Source organism: Pezoporus occidentalis, unplaced genomic scaffold, assembly GCF_034315485.1.
Source record: "Pezoporus occidentalis ecotype Australia unplaced genomic scaffold, CSIRO_AGI_Poc_V1 ctg8, whole genome shotgun sequence".
NCBI classification, from domain to species: Eukaryota; Metazoa; Chordata; class Aves; order Psittaciformes; family Psittacidae; genus Pezoporus; species Pezoporus occidentalis.
Genome location: NW_026916158.1, coordinates 5,711,637 through 5,734,812, shown reverse-complemented (window position 1 = coordinate 5,734,812; position 23,176 = coordinate 5,711,637). Strand labels below are relative to the sequence as shown.

Sequence of the window (23,176 nt, the reverse complement as noted above, 5' to 3'; positions counted from 1 at the left end):
TTTTCAAAATCACCCAAGAAAGCACTATGTTTGGCTGCAGAAACACCACCCATTTGCAGCAAGGCTCTTCCCTCCAGGGCAGGGAGTCTCACCGAACATTGCAAATGCAGGTGGAAAAGGCCAGACATCATCCTCAACCTCTGGATTTGCTTCTCTGTTTTATACCCATTTGCAATTATCCATTCAGAAGTGATGTGGGCAGGTAGGTAATAATTAAAGCAATGAGTGATTAAATTGAGTGAAAAGCTTCTGGCAGTTGTCCAGGTGCGTCAATCGGAAATGATGCTCCTGGATAAAACCAGTGAACAAGCACTGCTACTTTCTGCAGAGCCCCAGGTAACCCCCAGGGACTCACAAAAGCCCCTCTCAGGTGTGAAGAGAAACCTGGGTGATACCTGCACTGCCTTCTTTTCCCTTTCTTATCAAGGCACCCTCTAACTTAGGGTGTCTGTACCACTTACAAGATGATCTAGACAAGTTTTCCTGAAGCTTTCGCTGAAACCATCTCTACTAGAAATGTGTGGTTCAGAAAGCCCCGGGCAAGCTGAAGACACTAGCATGAAACACTTCTCTTCAAAACCTCTCCTCCAAGGAGTCTGTCTGGAAAGACACTGCTCAGAGCAGAGTCAGTCTTGGCTGAGCAGCCCTCCAGCCTGTACCTGCGCTGCTGTTAATGTGGGCCACCAGGAAGGGTCCTGGCCTGACACGCTGGGTGCTTGCAGGGCTTTAGGGGTAAAGACAGAAGATACTCAATCCCATGATGCAGGGAGCAGCATCCCTCCACTCACTCCCTGCAGACACACCACCAGGGCAGTTGCCCACAGAGAATGAAGACGCAGCTTGCGCAGGCACATTCAAATTCATGTAGTGAAATAACAGGATTTCATTAATTACCCATCTACAGAAGGAAAAAACACCTGGCATCCCCTGTCCTAGGGGAAAACGCATAATTTCTGATTCTGTGCACATCTTTTCTGTGGCTTTTTTTTTTTTTTTTTTTAAACTTACAGAAAGTGCCCTGACTGGGTCCCACGGTACACCCCAACCCTGGCCCTCTCTAGCAGCTGTATTCGCAACACAAGGTGGTAAAGGCAGACAGAGCAGTTCCTCAAGGCAGGCTGGCCCCGCCTGCCCACATTGCAGCCTTACGTTTTTTTCCCTGGCTGCTGTGCCTCTGCCTCAGGACCAAGGAAATCATTAACAGGGGAGACGGGGTAATACATGGAGGCTATTGTCTCTCCCATCATCATTGCTACTTTGGGGAAAACATCCCTTAAAAAACAATAAACTAATAAAGCTGTGCAGTGGAGCCAAAACCTCCTGTTCACCCTGCCTGGGAGCAGGGGGCAGCCAAGCAGGGCATGTTCTCACCTCTGTCAAAGGGAAGGAGCCCGGATGCATTACTCACATGAAAGCCACAGACAGCCCTTTTTCCTATGTGTTTGTCATTTCTTGCTGTCCCACACATATATTTTTACACACACGTGTCCTGCGCTGTGTGTGCCTGAACCCTGCCAGATGCAAGGACTTGTGCAGCCCTTCAGCCCAAAAGCTTTGTAAGGGGAAAGAGTAGGAGCAATGTTTGTTTGACAAGGCAAACTAGTGATGTGCTTCCTCATCTATGATGAAAACACCAGAAACATTTTCCTGCCCCCAGTCATTCCTCAAGGAGCCTTATCAGGGTGACCACTGGGAAAGTTTATTTTCAGGTTTGTTGCCCAACCTATTTGGTTGACACAAAAAGCTAGTCTAAATTAACAAACTTTCTTCACATCTCAAAATAAGTATGTACCTAGATCATGCAACAGGTAAAAATGAGGGAGGAGTTGAACACTGCATCAATAGCAGAGGGAGAGGCAGAGAATCTGCCCTGAGTGAGCCCATCCCAGCCTCTCTGTGATGCTGCCACTGACCCAGAGCCCAAAGGCTTGCCCAAGCACAGCCAGCTTGCAGGGAACCAGGAATTATATGCGGCGTCATGGGATTTCAGCTTTATTTGCTGACAATTTACTGGGAGTGATGGATTTAGCTCTTCTTTAAGCCAAGCTAAAGCTTTTCCACAGTTTAAATCTAGCAAGAAAAAAAAAAAAAGATTATTTTTTAATCAGTTAATACTAGACATCTGCTTCAAAGGGGAGTATTTGTTTGGATTACACTCATATATACTTTTTTATTTAAGGAAGATGATGCTGAGCCATTTTTCATCATTTTGGCTGTGTTACTATTCTCTGTGTGGGGATAAACCTCTGATGGTTTATGAACCCAAACAGTGCTCTTCCCTCTTCCATGCCCCTTTTACTTCCATGGAGGTTTCTGGAATCCTTTACAAGCAGCAGCTTTACAAACCCTTCCTAATGCAACTGATCTTTCATTTACGATAGAAACTTGTGTGCTGACATGTTAGAATAAAACCCCTTGGTCCTCTGAGGACCAAATATGACATTATCAGAAACACATGGGGAAAACCTTATAGGGAGTTGATATTATTTTGGAATTCCTGTGTGACCAGGGAATTAAGGAGCACCAGGAAGGGTACCCATTGCGTTTTCATTTTGATGCAGAAGCGCACATCTTGCACTTTTAACAGCCTCATGCTCTATTTTTAGCGGTAAGAGATTCATCCCAAAATGTCAATTTTCTACACGTCCCACAGACGGCATCCTTGCCTTTACATAATCAAACCATGATTTTTCTCTTCCCTCAAAACAAGGAACATAAGGTTACAGTAATTTCGCATTCTGATACCTCTGATGCACAGGATGTCAAACGCTTCACAGAGAATTGGAGTGAATAATTTAAGTCACCCAAGTATTTATAACTTTCTGGTGATACAAAAATGACAAAATATATGGTAAACAACCAGACTTTTCCAAGAAACCCATCTAGAAAGACTTGATGATACCATTGCACAGGATTCATTTTCAATTATCCAATTCATAAGCTGGATCACAGATGCTTAATAGAGAATTTACAAGTGGTCTGATGATGAGCAGGTATGACAGCCCACCAAGAATCAACTGCTGATGAAAAGAGAACCATTTCACCTACCAGTTCCTAAGGATCGTGAGGGGATAGCAACACAAAAGCTACATCTTCCTCCCTGCAATTTTATTAATATTGTTAAAAATAAACTGTTGTTTTGGAAATGCAGTATTCACGGTATATAAATTGCTATGAAGAACATGAGCTTGGCAAGGTAAACCTCTAAGTTTTTGTATTAGCTACTCAATAAACTAAAATGTTACAATCCACCTCACTCTTCAGCACTATCTCTGTCCCATCTGGGGGAGGATCTGTAGCAAATCCCATCAGCTACAAACAGTTTTTATAGCACTTTTGGCCTGTACACACAGTGCCATGCAGGGGACCCGACACTCAGTGAAAGCAGAGGGTTTGGGTTATCTGGCATAAACCACACATCACTCAGCCACAGCCTATTATTTTTACATTGCCTCAACCGAACCAAAAGCAAATTTCACCACCAGCTCTCCCTGCAGCCGATGTCCAAACCAGCTCAGGCCAGCAGCATCCCCGGCTGGCTGATGGACCAGGATGTGCCCCTGCCCAGTGCTGCCTGGACCAGCTGTGCCCAAGCTCATCTTCCTGTCTTTGCCAGGAGCAGCCAGGCACTGTCAGCCAGGGCATCTGCACCTGGCATGACCACACTACTGGCTGTGACCTGCCAACAGCCCGAGCCCCCCAACTTAGGCTCAAAAGCCTATTTTCTGTTCTGAACCGTGCTGGGGTGAGGGGATGCTGGCACGAGAGGGAGGCACCCAGCAGCTCCTCAAAACACCTGCAATGTTACATAAAAAATAATCAGAGCTGCAGCTGTATAAATATTGATACAGAGTAACTGAAAATCATTAAACCATGAGCTCCAAGTAATGGCAGATCTCTTTGATAACAAATTTGGTAGAAGTTTTTAGCGGGGCTAATAACCCAGTTACATGTTGTCAAATTCCCTTTGCTGTGCACTGCGTTTGGGCTCACTGCATGCAGCTTGCAGGCAGGCTTTCCTACCCCATTGCCCCCACTTTATTTTTTTTTCATTTTCCAAATGTAATTTTTTTTCTATAAACCCAAACTGCATTGGGACCCACTACACACCCATGCATTTTAAAAGCAGGTAGCAAGAGGAATTAACGTATTTTCTGATGATGAAGAGAGAAGAGGGTTAAAAAATGACATGGGAAGAGGGAAAAAAATAAAGAGATTTTCCCTGAGAGGATGAAGGACAAGGTGGCCTTCAGCTTCCAGACTGGGCACAGCAGGAATTACATGGAAATGTTGATGAGTTGGAAGCACGTACAGAAATCCCACGTCTTACGCTCAACACTTAGCAACCATTAAGATACTGGTCTGGGGCCAAAAGCAAATTCTGGATCAAATATTAAGCCCTTTTAGTTGTGGCAAAGTCCCCGAAACTCCAGTCTGGCCATGCAGGCAGGCAGACCACAGTATAACCTGCACCTAAATACTGGCAATTAATTAATCTTCAGTGTGGCGTGTACCAACAGGCTGCACTTATGTTCATCCAACAACAAAAATTAGGTGCTGAGTTACCAATTATAAATTAAGCCTCTGACCCCATGGGAGTCAGAGGGGAACATCTCTGGACAGGGATGGGATTATCCTGCTACTAGTCACCTTGAGCTCATCTATTTGCTTCCATTCCCCTCATGCTTTCTGGGTCTTATTTATGGGCTGGTGGGGCTTATTTATGGGCTGGTTTTATTTTGAAACTCATTTTAATTGCAAACTGAATGGTAAAAGTACAGAACAGGGACCTGCAGGCTGAAGAAGTAAACAAACCATACTACTAGCTTAGTCTGAAATTAAAAGTTTCTTTTTCAAACAGCCAAATACCATAATATGAGTATACTAACAGAAACAGGTAGCAGTAGTGTCCGCTAAGTGCTTCCTCAATAAAAGTGTGAGCTTACAGAGACAAACCTCCCTCTGAGTCATGGCTGGGATAAAAATAGACGGAAGGGGATTTTTCACACATCTCTGAAGTGTGATGTCCATAACTCCAAGCTTAATGACACAGCCTGGCAGAAAGCCATTCTTTCACTCTTTTGGGGTGCATGTGTGTCTACTTACGCTATGCACACAACTCCCCCAAAATCAATAAGCCTTCAGAGAGGCCCAACCCCCTACACTGTTAAGATCACGGATTACTGGAAGGATGCGATTACTGTGTGGGAGCAAACCCAGGTCCACGCGAGTAAAGCCTGGCTCTCCCTTTAGGTTTCTTTTACTTTGTCAGCTTTTTAGAAAAGGGATGTAAAGATGATTTTCTGAGTTTGACTCCCAATCCCACTGTCACTTGAGAAAGAAAAAAAATAATCCTCTTGGGCAGCAGCAGCGTGTAGGTCAAGAAGCTGATTATACCTAATGGACACAGCACATTTTGCAATAGATATTGGTTACAAGGTCCAAGAACAATAGCATTAGCAATAAAAAACCCATCCCTGCCTGTTCCTGACACCACAGCCCTTCATAGGAGACTGTTAGGTTGCAAAACCAGTATTTGAAGTAAGAAGTGAAGTTATCCCCCTTGGTAGGGCAGGCACACTAAGCATGAGGCTGGAAAAAGTTAAAAATAACAGGATAAGCAAGGGTGGATCCCAGCTGAGCCTTATTAGTCATGGAGTGAGGGAGCCATGCGGGGCTGCTGCCTGGTGGCAGAGCAGCACCATATAAGAGCAAGAGAACCACTCTTGTCTCTGAAAGCAGATTTTTCCCCTCTCCTGTTCTGCCTCAGGCACTCTTTTCCTCCAAGCAGACTTGCTCTGTCAGCCTCCAGCTTCTACTAATAATACGGTGTATTGTTTTCTGTGACTCTTTAAAGGGAATAAAGAGATCATGGTTGATTCATTTTAGGATGTCTGCTGGAATTGGACCAGTATTGACAGACAAGCATGCGAGGGGTTTATTATAGTGGAGGTTTTTTAGTTGGATTTTTTTTTTTTTTTACTTACACCATCTTTGTGTCTAATTGAGCCTTTGAGTTGAATGATGTTTTGAGTTACTGATGGCAGCAGTGCCCAGCAAAGGCAGTGCTTGCTCCTGGAGATTAATCTGGATGAACAGAAAAGGTAACATGCAACTTGCAGTGTTTTACCTTGGGATGAAGCCACAAGATGGAGGGATCAATAATCAAACACAGCTTAGCCTCACTCCACAGGGAACTTCCTCCCAGGCTGCTCCAGTAGCACTTGGCCACACAAGCCCCATTCTCCCATCTTCTCCTTGGTGCTAATTGTAATTAGAGCATCACATCAGTTCTGCCATGCTCCACCCAGCCAGCACCAAAACAAGCAGGGCCATCACCTTGCCAAGGGAACACAAGCAACACGGTCCAGTCCCTCAGCCCAGCAGATGTGGAGCAGCCCTGTGCCCAGGATCTGCTTGGAAGCTGGCAGGTGCTGAAGGTATGCCTCAGGGCCACCCCACCCAAATTCATGCCTCTTCATGGTGTGACCACCTGGACACCCACCAAAGCAGCTCCCTGCAGCTTTCCAGCACCTCAGATATGAAAATCCCTGGGTGTGCTCAAAATACCTGTGAGCGTGAGTGGGGAGGAGGACGTCATCCCTGCACAGTGAGGCTGCATTTGCACACAGTGGCTCCTTGTTCCTGAGGCCAAAACACAGAGAATTACCATTTGTTCTCATGATAGGGGCTGTCTTCTGAGCTTCTCTAAGCATCACATTCATCCAAAACAGCATTCATCTCTCCAAGCCCCTTTTCCAGCTGAACTAATGCGCACACAATGCCTTTAGGCTTCACACACTTATAACTTTCAAGTTTAAACGGAATAACAATAAGCAGTTAAATAAGGCTTTGGTACTTCAACACTTGTAAAGACAAATGAAAAGTCAAATATAAAGAAGAGAGCAGTGCTGCAAATAAAACCACTGCCCTGGCCCAATTTCAGCCCTTGCAGCTGGCCAGGGTAATAGGAGTACTCACCCTGTCTCGTGCCCTACCACAGCCTCTGTGTTTAATGGTATACTGGATTTCTGCATTTAATGTCAGGGACATTAAGCCCACCATTACACCTTTGCATCACCAGGATAGGCTGAGGTTCTAGGTCTAAGCCCTACCTTCTGCAAACAAGCACAGTGATGTTTTTGCAAAGCTTTAGGAACTCCACAGCAATCGGGTATAGGGACAACCTCTTAATATGCCATTAAAGAGAAGCTGTTCCTGGGCCTCAGACTCCCTCTACAGAGAAACTGCAGTTTAGATTTTTGGAGTTTACCAGACTATCAGTGCAAAAGGAGTGGGGGAAAGCTGCTCACAGAAGCAAAATGCACAGAGAAGGTGTTTTATTTCTGCTGCACAGCTTATCTCTCCGTCACCTCCACTGGGAGCTGCAAGCCTGGAGCAGAAGGATAATAAATGACATTTTAACATGAAAGCAGAGCAACAGCCAGACAGAAGCCTGTGTTTTTAAACCAAGGAATCATAATCACCCTTTCACTGGCACCTTCACACTGAGCAGCATCTCTACAGAAGGCAGCTCACACACCTGCACAGCCTCTCTGTGCCCCTGCACCTTCCCCTGGTCTGGCTGTGGTTCTCTTCTCTATCAGTTCTCTACTAAGCACAGGTAAAATGTCTTTTGGCCCAAAGAGCTACTGCTGGAGATCAGAGAAAACTGTGTGATCTGTCCTTGCTCTTCATGGTGGTTGGCTGCTCCAGGGAAGGTGGCTTTGGCACCTGATGCTCAGGGCCATTGATGCACCAGCCCAGACAGAGCAAAGCAAAGCTCTTTATAGTAAATGCATTTATTTGGCATTTTGTTTGTCCTTGCTTGGGGCCACATTTCTGCGGGCTCTAAGAAGTCATCTGGTGTGCATGGGCTGTGCTGGAGCTTGCATCAACACATCTAGGGAGCAGAGCTTTGGTCTGACCTGAAGCCCCTGGCACAGCTTGATTTTCAGGGGACAGGAGAGAAAGTTATGGGGGATATCAAATACCTGAGTTATGGGAGGCAAAAGAGATGGAGATGAGAATGCTAGCTGCTACAGCAAAGTAATTACTGTCTAAGTTACAACATAAATTAGCTCGGCTGTTCAGGCGCTGGGTTGGGGAGCAGAGGAGTGCTTTGCTTTGCTGCAGTGGGCTTTACTCCAAGGAATACTCATCACCACACTGGAAACAGCAGCAGCATGTCAAAAGGCACGGAAATACTTCTGGTGGCCTTTACTGTGGAAAGTTTATTTTACCAGAAGATGTTAATTCTCCACCAGACATGTGCTATGTTACATGTTTACTAGTTTTCCTCCAAACACATTAACAAGCAAAAAACCTTTTCATAAAGCTACAGTTACTACGTCAAGTTAGCTGGCCCTTCATCTCTGGGATGAAATGCTGTCCCTTGGGGTCAAAGCAGAGACATCTGCAGGATTGCATCCAGACCACAAACTACTTCAGCCTTGACTCCAGTTTTGTTTGGTCCAGTGCAAAACATGAAAATAAGAGTAATTAACAGGCATGCATTAAGCAGTGTGTTATAGTCTACAGACAACAATGGCTGCAAGCTTTGTGGCTTCCTAAAAGGTTAGCTGCGCCTGGCTGCTGAAGCCCTCGGAAGAGATTTTGGACACTGCAGAAGCTCTCCAGCCTCTGTTATTAGTATCAGCAATTTCAATTATATTAACCTTTAGCTAATGCTATGTTCAAATAATTTCATGAGTACAAAAGGGTATAGATAACAAGGCAGGAGGGACTGCAAGCAAAGTGCCAGAGAGGATGGCAGTTCAGATGCATTCTGAAATGGCAGTGCATCTCCTTAAGGGTAACACAGCTTTCTCCTTCGCGTTGTACCAAGTTGTACAGAGGGCTGGGATGGGGAACGGCCCTAGACCAGCACCACAAAAACTCATCTCACATCTTTGCATCAAGCAAAATATATATGTTTATATGGAAGTATGGCCTATAGAGACAGACAGGAAAATGTGGGAAGCCCTCATCCATGTCTTATGGACAGCCTGGGCTAACAATTCTTGGGAAATTAGTATAGCATTCATCCAGCCTTTGTGCAGAGAGGAGGACTGGATAAACTCCTGAGCACCTTTTGGGTGCAATTTAAATATTATTAAGGTATAAAAATATCACCCATTTTGTTCATTTGAGGATGCATTTTAAAAGATTTCCATGAGAAAAGAGGGACAAGCTGTACAGAGGTCTGGTTTGCAGGTGCATGCCCTGATTTTCACCTGCTTTGCCCCTCCCAGAAGCAGATAACCAGAAAAGATTCCAGAGTTGTTTTTTCAAGGCTACAGGATGTTTCCTGCTGCTCAAAACAGCTCCCAGGTCAGCCTACAAAAGTAACAAGCTGGGAGTCTTCCTCCCAGGAAAAAGCCTCTTTCATCTTTGCAAGGCACAGCTAGAATCTGGCTTTACGATTTTCAACCTGAGAAATAATAGATGAGAAAGCAGAAGAAGAAACGACAGGCCAGCTGGATTGTGCCAGGGTATATGCTAAGCCACTTGATATTATGCATTAATGCAAATGCACAGCATAGAGAATTCAGTAAGGAAAAATGACTCACAGATTATTATTATTATTATTATTATTTTTAAACTACTACAAGTGGTTTATCATCAAACTCCTATCAGGCAAAGGAGAGACAGAAGAGGATGGCCACACCTGACTCAGGTACAGAATTCTGATATTTCCCCAAGTCCCTCTTTAATAAATTCAATATAGGATTACATTAAATAAAAAGTTTAGATTATATTTTTAATAACTCACTAAAAGCACTTCAATTCCCTTACAGGCCATACACACTTGCAGCTTTTGTATGCATAAAGAATTAAGCACTTTAATATAGTTCTCTTTTTTTAGCGTTGCTATCTACCAGCTGGGAGAGGATTAAATCTCAGCCCGGCACTTCCCTTTCCTCTGCAACCCCTCTGAATTGCAGCTATTTCCTCCAGCCCAGCCAAACACTCGGATTTCATTTTAACAAAGCACAGACGAGCTAAAATAAATGGCCTTAGTGCAATTTTCTTATTTAAAGGAGATCTATAGATCACTAAGCAGGAAACACAGATTGGTGATATAAATAAGATCTACCACTTCTGTGACGCAAATGACTCCATAGGCACGACAGGGAAAGACAAAGCACCCCAAAATGATAGAAGCACTTGAAAAAGCTGAAAACCCTTGAGGGGAAGAGTGATTATGTAGCACCCCATGTCTAAAGCAACAACTGCAGGTAACTGCAAGAAGGAAACTCATTTTCCAGAGAAGCCATCAGTGCTTTGCTTACAGAAGCAGGACTGATTTCAGATCTAGGTTAGCATGAAAGCTGGAAGAAATATTTTCAAATCATTTTAGTTATAGCTAAGGAAACTTCTCACACAAAAAAAAAGTGGAATTATCTGCAGATTTAACAGCCAAAACAGACCAAACCCTGTGGGAGAAGCTGCACCCATTCCTCAGCAGTGTCATTCTGCACTGCACCTGTGATGCTCGGCTAAGGATACCTTTCTGGGGGAGCAGCCCCAGCCACAGTAACTCACAGTCCACAGTGGCCAGCCTTGGAAAACACTAAACTGATCAGGTGACGTGATCATTTCAAACAGCTATTTGTTTTAGAAAATAAATACCTATCCTGAGACATTGGGAGGAACTGGGAAACCAGATTTCCTGCCAGTGGTGACTATGCCTAACTGTTTAACATGGGAATTTTTTATACCGTCACAATAGGCTTTTCCCTCAAAAAGCATCAAAAAGTCTATTTTTGCCACCAAAGATAAAATGGTGCTCCCTGTAAACCCCCTTTTGGCTGCACCACCACATCCTGGCCATCCATAAATACAGCAAATTGCACAGCTAAGTGTATAAGCTTATTTGTTAAGACAGTTACCAAACAGAAGTCTCCTGACACAAGAAAGGAAATGTTTTTATTTCAGTAGGGGAAGTCATAGGGTGTTCAAACACAAACTGGTTTGGAGTTCATAAAGCTTATTTTACCTAATCAAAGGCAACTTAGCCAAAATATTCCTAAATGGTCGATTTCACATGTAAGCATTTACAAACCAGATCACACAGTGCAGGGAGACTCACTTAGGCTTTCTGTTTATCCTCTTCTTTCTGAAGGCAAGAGAGGAAATCTCAAGTATCACAGAAACATAGAATGATTTGGGTTGGAAGGGACCTTAAAGACCATCTAGTTCCAAACCGCCTCCCATGGGCAAAGACATCTTCCACTAGCTCAGGTTCCTCAAAGCCTCATCCAACTGGCCTTGAACGCTTCCACTCGCTTTGGGTTCCACGTGTTTGTGTACATACAAATACTGAGCTGCCTGCCTGGGTGCCAGCAGAGTGAATGTGGTGTGAGAGCGTATCACAGTCCTGTGTTAACCATGCACCCTGCCCACACATGGGCAGTGCACACTTGCTCCAACTGCCTCCTGTACTACAGGCACCGAAAAGCTAGGTGCTCCTTTCCCCGGTAACAAAAGTGATACTGGAGGATGCATGTTTTCACTACAGCAGAAGATGCTGCTGTGTCAGAGGCACTCAAAGTGTAGGGAACTGGGCTCCAGTGCACGCAAGCTTTAGGCAGCATCTCTGCTCTGAAGCAACTCATTGTCGATGCTATGTGAGCACCCTGAGGAGTTATTTAAAGCACACCATGAAGCAGTACAGATTGGCTTTGCCTCAAAAATCTCTCTCTAGGTGCTGTCTACAATACCAGGTTATTGCAGGAGCATTGCTTGGCTAAGGTGCTCCAAGCCCATCTGCCTCTGCAAGAGACGGGGACCCAACTTTACTCCACTGACACTACTTTTACTGATTTTTTTTTTTGCTGTTAGGAGAAATGAAACACTGAATGCAGCATTTTTTTCCAGTTTCTACACAAACTTTAAAAAATAACCAAGTGTTGCACTTGATTTTCCTACCAGCAGCCAGTTAATGCAAAACCACCTCAGATCCAGGCAGAAAGAAATAAGGAAATAAATCACAACAATTCTTGCTGTCTGTATCACTGCTAAGCCAATTCTGCTGTTAATATAAACACACTTGGTAAGGTTTTTGGGAATTTGGAATATTATTTAGAATACTTAAATAAGGGGTTTCAGCAGGCATGCCTGAGGGGTCTGTGCAACAACTGTGACCATTAGTTCTGGCATTGAGGACGGTACTGTCCTGCAGATGCAGGACCATGAAAAAGGCAGACAGTCTCCACAACAGACCCAGAGCCACTTGTCTTCCTGCCTGCCTGCCTGCCTGCTCCATGCAGGAAGGGCTGCTCCATGTTTAGCAAATCACTGCTTGCCATTCCAGCTCCTCCAGCAATCTCCACCTGGTTAGACTTCAACCCTCTTGCTTTCTGCTTGCTACATTTATTTTATTACCTTTTCTAAGTGCCTGCAAGAGTTTGAGGGCATGGTGAGTTTAATACTTGTTCCTGAAAGGCTTTGTCAGCAGCAGCTGACAGTCACTAATGGGATGGAGCTATCCTGGCTTTCGAATGCTCCTTGGTAGATCTCTAATGTGGTCTGAGTTGCACTGAATAAACACTTTTCACGTGTTTTTTTAAATTCCCTCTGCCTATAATCTCTCTCTCCACTTAAAACATTATTTCCACAGCGCCAGGTGTTACAGACACCCCATCTGACTGCCAAGCAGCGTGCAACCACAGTCACTGCTGTCTGTAGCAAAAATAACAGGTTTTACACAGCACAGGTCAATTCTGAGAATTAAAACCCCTACTACCTTACGTTTATCACACCAATACCCAAGAAATGGAGGCATAAGTACATAATTATTATAAGTACATAATTATATATATATAAAAACATATATAAAAATAAGTGTTCTTGCTGCCTACTGAGATTTCAACTCACTTAGGTTTAAGTGGAATTTGAAAGTATTAGTGAAGGTGCAGCAGGGGAAGGGAACTGCAGCCTCCTGACTGCAGAATGCCTCAATTTCAAGATTACATCAACATAACGATGTTCTGAGACAACAAAAAATTTGAGTTGCCTACGACTCACTTCTCTCTTTTGAAATCCTTGGCATTTGCTGTTTATGATACCAAATAGGAAAAATATTATTTTAAAATATACTCACTGGCCTTATACAGCCAGCAACATAAAGAGCACTCTTCAGTATCACATACAAATACACGAAAGAGAGATTTACTGTTGCCCCCAATACAATTAGCATTATAACAGTCCAACTTTCTCAGCTTTTCTTAGTGATTTCTGTAGCCCATATGAAACATTCACTTACCAATCGACTGGGAAGCACTGCCATCTTGCTGGGGTCCATCACACAGGGGAACTCAGATAATAGTAATACTTGGATAAAGGAGAATCATTCATCAAAAAAGAATTGGTATGCTGTCACCCCATGTATTTAGCACTTTCTTTAATGAAAGGCTCTGCAGCAGGAATGGAGATAAAGTTTTTGCTCAAGATTATTAATCATGGGCATGTTGCCTGACCCAGTTTCAGAATTAGAAAACATACATCTTTCCAATCTATGTCATTACAAAAGCTCTTCAAGCAACAAGCACTTCACAGTACCTATAGATGTCTTCTTAGCGTAATGACATCACACACTTTGGCAGAATCATTAATATCTTGCCAACCTCATCTAACCTTTGAGCTGGGTGGAAAGTGGACAAAGTACAGTGCTGCTTTGATTCACCCTCAGTAAAACATGGCACCAATGCATCTTCCCCTGCAATACACCTCTGCAGGTCCCACAACATCCAGGGATGCTGTTACAAAGCAGAGCTCCCTGGTTTGACTGAAATAACAGTATTTTCCAAAGCTAAAAGGTTTGTTTTTCATGTCAGCTAAGCCTTAAAACAAATGAACTGCCCTGACGAACCTCTCATCACAACTTTGACTTTCTTCAGTGGCCTGATGAAGAGTTAAATGGCCAAATCGAATAGGTAAAACAGCCATCAGGTGGAAAGAGAAGATCTTGCCAGGCCTCTGTGGTGTAGCAATGACAGAAATGCAATTTCCTGCAAGTCAGAAGTCTGATTTTGAAAATCAGTGTCAGAAGTTAATGCACTGACAGTTCTTGTCTGGGGAAAATTGCTTCCAGGCATTAAACCCCTAGCTGTTACTCCCTGCTCTCAACTCTTGTGGACAATACGATACCGAACATCATCTAGCGATGAAGAACCTAACACTTAGAGCAAACTCAATCAAACAATTACTTACTTTAAGCAAGAACAAACTCACCTCCAATCTTTAAGCAAATATTTGCTTCCTAAATGCCAGGGACAATGCACTGACTGAGGCAGAACAAAGCTTTACAACACATGACATCAAGGGTCTGTGCTTGATCACAGCCTTAAGGTCTGGGCACCCCTGCTACACTGGTACTCCTGTAGGGCTTTAACAAGCGCCCACTGGGCGCAGAAACACCACTGCTCACTCCATTTCTCTATTCCCTCTTACCAACTTGGTCTACACATCTCTCCTTCCACAATGGGTGCTCCAACCCAGCTCTCTCTTCAGAGCTGACCTTCCACTCCATCAAAACTAGAACCTTGCCCATGGCCAATTAAGAAATTTTTGAAAGATTTCATCCTGTACTGTAATACATACTTCAGATTCATTTCAAATCTTCAGTGGCCATGAGAGGAGAAACCAATAAAGAGCCACAGGCAGACAAAACAGATATTTACATGGTCCATGATAACTCCCATCCTACTAGCTTTTGGCATCTACTGTGTTAGCCCTTAAAGGCTTTTGCAGAGGTTCCCAACTGTTTTCAAATGCAGACCTGGAGCTCTTCCAACATACACATAGTGAATTTAGGGCTGCCACCACTGTCTCTGGCTCTTCTTCACTGCCTTTTGGGGTCCCCCCGCAAAGCAGTCCACAGACTCAATGGGCAGTTGGACACTGACCAAACACAGCTCTTGGTAAAGCAGGAGCACTATGCCTGCCTCCACTAACTCAAGACAGTCTTGAAGACCAAATAAGCCAAAAGGAAACAATTTTAACTTCCTCACATGCTGTAAGTACATGAGCCCACAGGCCTGAGGCTAAGGTGTGTGTCTGGCCAGACAGTGAGGATGTTCGATCCGTTGTTTGCACTGCCAAAGGTATCAGATAATGGGCACCTATCCATCTTGACAATGCATATAGAAATATTTTAGTGATGAAAAGGAAAAATATAGACACCAGCACACACTTATTCATACAGCAGATTTCTGCAGAAGTCCTGGAGGCTGCAGAGATGAGCTTTTATTGCCATTGCCTGCAATAAGCCTGCTTTGTGGACAGCAAAATTCGTTCAGCAGTGTCATACATGTACAAACTGTCAGAAGCACCCAAGTCTCTTTGAGAGGGTAAGTTGGCTGGCTAGCTGAGCCATTTCCTCTCCTGCAAGTGTTTTTTTTTAATTGACTATGGAATTTGCAGATATTATTTTCAGAAAATACATCCTATTGATTGTAATTACCATCCTCGGAGATGCAATGGAAAGAATATTAAAACCACGAAAGTTGATTTGGATTTTATTAAAGCCATTAGTGAAACAGCAAGCAGAGCGCTGTTGTTTTCTGAGCACCTCAACAGCTCCTAAGCACCATAAATCATTTCATGGTGCATTTGTTACCGCTTTGGATAAAGCCAGGAGTTGAGCAAAGGGAAAATGGAGAGGCTGACTTCATGCAGCTGGGTGATGAGACTGGTCCAAGCATCTTCCTAATGAGCCTTCTAAGCACCGACTGTTTTCAGGAAAGATGTCATTTCTTTTCTTAGGTAGATGCCCAGCAGACTCAAGAGCCATCTAATGCAACCCATTGGGCTTGTGCGCGTCAGAGCAGACTTGCAGGGAGCTTGGTTGCCCAACTGCAGCTCCAGAAACAGTCATTTCACCCTCACATGGGGAGAAAGAAGGAGACATCCTCCATTTCCAGCCATCATCTTCCCAGGGGTACCTGGCTCACATGAACCTTCCCAGAGCCACCAGACTGATGTGGCATTAGGGTAGCATTTACAGCAAGCCCACATCTTGAGAACAACCTGCCCACAGACATGGCATAGCCAGGATGGACAGACCAGCAGCTCTGCACCATCCAGCTGGGTTGGTCCTGTGCTTCTCTCACCAGCATCATTTAATGGTGCTGCTAACACCAGGCAGAAGTTGCCATCCTCTTTCTGAATGCTTCTGGTCAGAGCTTCTTAGCCACCATTACCCTGTTTATAACCTGAGGAACCAACTTTGGTCCTCACATCTCATTTGTGTTCTGTAATTGCATCTGGAAGCTAAACAACAGTCACAATCATGTAATTAATATTCACTCTCTCCAACCTTCCCAGCAACTTGGGGCACATACAGATATGACTGAACGTCCCTCTTCAGCTTTAATGTTTTATTTATTTCACCTGCAGGCCTTCTGACCCCTCCTTGCAATTTTAGCTCAGATCTTCCTTGCCTAGAAAACTTCCTAAAACCCTGTTAGTGTTTTCCTAGAACTATGAATTTTCTTTTCCTGTGACTCCAGCCCTACCAACATTCCTCAGCAAGGACTTAGCGTAGGTCACTGCAGGCTTGTTGATCACCAGAAATTCCTGAAATCAGCTTTGGATGCTGCCAGCCAAGGACAGGAGGTAGGGACGGAGCGGGCAGGGTTCCTCTCCCAGCACCATATCTGACCCAATAGCAAGGAGTGCAGCACAAGCTGGGCAGCAAAGCTGAAGCCAGACCAAGCCATGGTGGGTCCACCCCTATCCCACTGAGGTGGCCTTCTGCCCTGCCTTCTCCTGAGGCACAATATAAAGCAATTAAATAAAGGTCCTAACAGCAGGCAGAACTCCTCTAATTTCATGTAAGATCTCAGGATTTTATTTTCCTTAACAGAACAGCTTCACTGGATTCCTGTTAACATAAACCAGCCCAAGAAACACTTCTATCCAAAGCAACAGCTGCTTTCTCATCACATCCCTCGTGACAAAATCATTTTAGACTACACCAGCCAAGGCCTGTAATACTGAAAATTCCCTTTTTCTAATATATTCTGCTAGCAGTTGGAGCAAGCTAGTCCATCTTCTCTGTAGCCGCTTCCTTGACGGTTTCACTTCATGATTTTCATGTTTACAAACACCTGGAATTCCAGCAGGGCAAGGCAAGGTTTTGTTATAAATAGCAAGATACTGAACTGCAGGAAAATGTCAAGGGCAGGAGAAAAAAAAAAAAATAGAGATTTTGTCTTCAATATGGTTTCAGTTAGCCTTGAAGGTACTGAGTTCCAGCAAATCATGGGGCATATGTCCGGCTGCTACAGACATAGCCCAGCCATGTGAGAGGAGACAGGAGGTACCATAAAGGCATCAAAAACCTCCTCTCTGGGCTGGCCAGGGGCAAAATGCTGTTTCCCAGCAGGGTCTGGGCTGCTGGCAACAGCCCTTTCCCTTTGCCCCAGGTGGCATGGAAAGAGCAGAGCTGGAGTATCTTCTCCTCTCTGTGAGCCAGGTGAAGGGGAATCCCAGCAATACAAGGCTGAGAAAGTAAACCAAAAGCTTTCTTGTTCAGATGCCTCCAGGACCACTGGTTGGATGGAGGGCTGAGGAATGTCTTTCCAGGGCCAACAGACACTGAAAAACTTGTCTGCAGAGTGGAAAACTCCAGCTGCTTGCGAGTGTCAGAGGACTGGCAGTACAGCTCAACCCATGGGAGATGCTTTCAAGGTGCTGGGCTCCTCAATGCCCAAACCCGGGTGCCCATCACAGTTCAGACCAGCTCTACATGTGGCTGAGCGCTTGGGCTGCAGGGCACAAGTTGTGAACCCTCACTCTCAGCAGGACAAGTCAGGGCAAGAGGCAGCCATGAATGCCTTCCAGTGCCTTTGTGCTTGCAGGAGGGAACGGAAGGATGGAGATGAACAGACAAAATTCCTTAGGTGACACCTCACTTGTCTGAGCACACACCCGGAGGCAAAGAGTTTCCAGCAGCTCAGGCAGCAGGAGTTTATCAGATAATGCTATAGAAATAACCTCCCAAACCACAAAAATGAAGTAGGTTGGTTCGGTTTTTTTTTTCTCCCCTGAAGCTGAATTTCTGCACAAATGACTATAATTAAGGATGTTACCTGTCAGTTACCCAGGGCACCGAGGCTACAATGTTCAGCCTTTGAAAAAGCATCCTACACAGCAGCTGTCCCACTCGTCTCTCATTTATCATATCCTTCACCCACCCAGATGTCTCATCAAAGAGTTGTAATTCAAGGATTTCGGGGGAAATCCCCACCTCCCTGAGCTGCATGACTTCACAGGAAGTAAGGGGATGGAATGCCTTTAAAAAAAAAAAAAAAGGCTCGCCAGCAGCGGGGTGCAGGGCACGGGTGTCGAGGCGCACATCTCCCATCAGCGTGTCACCACCGCCCAGGGCTCCCGCAGCGGTTTCAGGAGATTCTGTAAACTGCTTTTAATTCATACATTATGGAAGAGTCTCAGCCGGCGCGGTGTCACAGGCGCGTGTGCTCTGCTTGTTCATCTAAACACTGCTGCGGCTTGCATCTCAGAAGTTACATACAATTTTTTAAAACACTCTGTAAATAACGCGACCACTTAATTTACCGGGTTTTCGGTAAAAAACACGGTTGGAGGCGTCATTGCGGCTGACACCAGGTCCTCATCAACCTTTACAAAGGAGAACACACACCACCCGGCTGCCGCTCCCCAGGCCAGCAGAAAGGCTACTGCTCCCCATCCCCTTCAACGCAAAGCCACCTCTCAAGGCGGCTCGGGCGGTAGCGGAGGCGCCCCGCTTCTGCAGGCACCGGCTGCCCCATCCCCGCGGCCGCGGGGCAGCAGCGCCCCCGCCTTGGTCCGAGGATGCTCCAGGAAAGTTGCCTCCTCCGACCACCCGCCTCCCCAGGGGCACGACAGCACCGGGGTTGGGGGGCACGTACCCACCGAAGCGCGACCCCACGCCGCGCCGGCGCCACCGGCTGCCGGTCCCGGAGGAGGACAACCCCCAGCCCCGTGTGTCCTCTCCCCGTCCCGCTCCTTGCCAGGCCCGGCTTCCCCGGCGGAGACCCCACGGCCGCGGCAGAGCTGCGAGTCACCGCCCCGGGGCGCGCCCGCCCGCTCCTCCGCCTCCCGGCCCAACTCACCGAGGCGGGGTTGGCTCGGCGGCCGCGCTCCTGCTCCCTGCACTGCAGCCCCGCCAGGTGCCTCTCCAGGGCTGCCCAGTCCATGGCCGGCGGCTGCGGCTCCCGCGGGGGCTGCGCCCCACTGCCCCGCCGCCCGCCCGGCCCCACCGCCCCGCCGCGCCGCCGCTCCTGCGGGGGCAGCGGCGGGGGGCGCTGGTGCGGCCGCGGGCGGGCCGTGGCGGGGCGGCGGGGCGCGGAGGCGGCGGGCGAGCTGCTCCGGCGGGCGGGCGCGGCATGGCAGCGGGCATCGCCGGCGGGGCAGCGCGGCGGGTCCCGGCGCGTCGGCGGGGAGGGCAGGTAGCCCCCTTCCTCCTCCTCCTCCTCTTCCTCCTCCGAGTCCTCCAGAGCCGCCAGGTCCAGGCTGCTGGGGGATGGCGAGGACTTGCCCTCCGAGCACGGCGTGGCTTTGCTGGAGTTGGACTCCGAGCTGGAGCGGCTGCTGCCGGCGTCGCTCCCTAAATCCATCCCATCCTCCCGGGAGTCCTGCCGGAGAGAAGCGAAAGGCGCCGCGTCAGAGAAACCGGGACCGGCCCTGCCTGCCGGGCACGGGAACCGCCGGCCCGGGGCGGGCCGGCCGCCTTGCGGGGGCCGCCCCCGCGCACCGGAGCCTCCGCTGCCGCCGCGGGGCGGCCCCGGGCGGGCAGGCGGGAGCCGGTGGCGGCCCCGCGCTGGCAGCGCCCCCCGCGGGCGGGAGCGCAGGGGAGCGGGGCGGGGTGGCATGGGGCGGTGCTGCCCGCCGCCGCCGCGGGGGGAGCCGGGGCCGGGCTGGGGGAGCCGCCGCGGTGGCGCCCGGGCCCTCCGCCCCGCTGCCTGCAGGCAGGGCCGGCGGCGGGGCGGGCACTGCCGGCCCCCGGGCTGGGCAGAGCTGGGTCTCCGCCTCCTCCGGAGCGGTGGTGAAAGCCACTTGTCTACCCCACAAATCCCGCTCCCGGGGGCAAAAAGTAGTTTTGGAAAGAGGGTGGCATGTGGCACCTTTCGCCATCGCGTCAGGCTTGGGGTGCCCGGGTTTGTGGAAAGGCTTCGGTTGTTCATTACAATGAGAGTGGCATCCTCCAGCTCATACCCGAGGGATGTACCATGGCTCACGCTACAAATCACCGCTTCTCACACTCTCCATTTCTCCGATTTTTTTTGGTAGTAAAGTAACTAGTTAAGAGTAGCCTATAAATAACTGCTGAAAAACCTAATCTACTTTAAATATTCTGGGTCGCTGAAGCCAAGTTTAACATGCAAATGTTCGCATTCCCAAATTCATTTAAAGAAGACCTTTTAAGAATGCGTCGCCGAAATGGAGAGCGTTAATCACACAGAAGAGCACCTTTACCGTGGTATTTGGGAGATGCTGCAGCACTCACTTGCCCTCTGAGCTTTGGGTGGCAGGTACTTCCAGACTCAACCCAGCACATACAGTGAGGAGAATACAGGGGATGGTAAACTTCTTGCAGTCTGAAAGAGGGAGAGCTAGCAACTAGTCTTAATTATAATTAAATTCAAGCATTTAATTGGATCGAGAGGTTTGGGGGTTTTTTGTTTGTTTTGCTGTTTTGTGGTTTGTTTTTTTTTTTTTCTCAGAAATAGGGAAAACTATATAAGAAAAACATTGCATGGGGTTTAAAAATGTCCCATTGCATAGGATGGTGAGGGTGATGCCAAGCACCAATGCATGCCAGTGTACATTGTGTACACCCAGGGAGTGTGTGCAGGTCTGGTGTGGCAACGCTGGTGGGAATCTGTCCTCTGCAGTTCCCTGCCCCAGCAGTGCCACCACCCTGTGTGCACACAGGGGGTCCAGCCTGGGTATGTCAGTTCTTCCAAAGGGAAGACGGGGGAAGAAGGGAGGCATCTGCATCTGGTTAACTCCAACTCCTGGGAATTTGAACTTGTTGCTAAGTGTCTGTTTGTCCAGAGGAGAGGACAGACCTGCACTGGGCAGATGACATACCTACTCTGCTGACTCACAAGTCTTACTCAACATTAACCTCTTTGCCAGCAGTGACTGAGTACCATGAAAAGACAGGATTTCAGTTCCAGGAACTCATACAGAAAACCCAACACCATGAGGCAGAGAGAAGAGAGAGGTGTAACCTGCTTGAAGCTAGGGCAGAGACTTGGCCTGAAAAGTTTTAAGTGTCATGGAGACAGCCTGCTTTTTCCCCTATCTAAACATGCCCCCTGGGGCAGGAGACCCTGGCTCCAGCCACAGCTTGGGAAAGATAAAACAGGACTATGATGCACAGCAAAGAGTAACATGGTTTATTTCACCAAGGTAACATTAACCTCTCTGGTTAAGTGTCTTCTACCAGCTGCTCCTCCAGGTTACCTGCAGTTACTCCCTGCAGCTAACCCAAGTTACTCTCACGTTAACTGAGAGCAGCCACATTTAAGGCTGCATCCCTCCTCTCTGCTTGGTCCCTGCTTGCCTCCCAGCCTGCTGGCACTTGTGGTTGGGACTCATAGAATTAGTAACTGTGCAAATGCAGTTTTAAAAATAAATCCAGCAAATGGGAACAAGGGTTGAGCCGCAATCCTGGAAATTGATTATATTGGCAAGATTTTTACCAGTTGCACATCTGTAGGGTTAGGAGGGAGATTGCATTTGACATTGCAGGGCGTAATTCTGTATTTGAGTCTTATTTAATATCGCCACCACCCTAAGAAGTGAGTATCTGCTGAGCAAAGTGGAGGAGCTTCCTCACTGGTTCCAGTCTGGCAGTCACAGTCTGCGGATTTATTTATAGGATCTCGTGGTGTGCGTGATTGATTAGGAAGGTTTCTTGTCTTCAATGCAACGCTTGCATTGACAACATCTTGTGGAAGATGAATGAGCTTCTCTCCCTCCCGCGTGGCACATTGAATTCCCCACTGCAGCGGTGATGCTCAGAGGGGCGCGATGTAGGCGGCAGCCACCTCCCATTGCAAATTTGCATGTTCATGTAGAATGAGGTGGTTTCAGGCATTGTGACCATTGTTCAACCAGCACAGTTTACTCGGTTGGCTCCACAGCACTGCTTTTCCATACTGCCAGACCTTGCAAATGCCTGCCTGCTGCCCTGCCTTCAAACGATGGCGTTCTTTCATGAGCTTAACAAGAATGCACATGTCTGATGATTTTCTAAGTTTCTCTCTTTCTCTTTAATCTTGTAGTGAGCCTTCTACATTTCTAATTACATATGGAAAGTATATTTCCACTTGACCATTCACAAGAAGAAATCAGATATTGTTATTCAAAACACATACGTAATTTATCTCTTCTACAAGCCTACATCAAATAGGTCGCTTCTCCAATGCAATGAAAAACTTGAAATTCATGTGAATTTTAAAGGGTGAAGAGTGTGAACACAAGCCCTTGTAGATGAAAGAATATGCTTTACAGTTATTTTATTCAGTGCAAAGGAGGTTTTAATACAAACAAGACATGTTGAGTTTACTCTGAAACAGAAATATATCATAAAAATAAGGTACTTATGACTTTCACTGGATGAATGCAGGGCCATTTTACAACCCAGTTTCTTTATTATCATAAGCTATTAAATTTATTTCATTTTACCATTTTGGCACTACTCTAACCCCATTCTAAAATGCATTTTGTGTGCTGTCTCTCTCTCTCCCTCTGTTTCTCTCCTGCTAAATTGCAGAAAATTGTGCGTCGGGGAGGAGGAAAGCAGGGAAGTCATAACCACCCTTAAGCTGCTTCCTTCTCCTGGCCTTCACAGACATCATCTGAATTTGTAAGTATGAACACATCCCTTGCCAGCTGGGTCTTCATCTCACCTGCCATTCAGCACTCTCATCTCCACCTGGAGTTCCCAAACCTTCAGCAGCCCTACACAGGATGTGCTGTCCAGTGCAGATGTTGAGATAGACAATGTAGGACCATCTGCCTCACCAGAAAACCAGTGAATTCCTGGCATCAGTTAGTCCTTGGATAATGACTCAATGCAGCAGCTCATGATGGCTTTGAGCACAGTCAGTAGCGAATGCTGCCATTTGATCTGATATTTTTTTATCCA

At 46.7% G+C, this 23,176-nt stretch overlaps 1 protein-coding gene across 1 annotated transcript in view; it reads right to left on the bottom strand.

Annotated features, from left to right (window-relative positions):
• SCHIP1 (schwannomin interacting protein 1) overlaps positions 1 to 23,176 on the bottom strand; it is a 188,206-nt gene that overhangs the window by 21,604 nt on the left and 143,426 nt on the right. Inside the window, exon 5 of the mRNA XM_062603206.1 lies at positions 19,128 to 19,649. Within this exon, the coding sequence (XP_062459190.1) occupies positions 19,128 to 19,649 (522 nt within the window). The remainder of the gene's footprint in view (positions 1 to 19,127; positions 19,650 to 23,176) is intronic.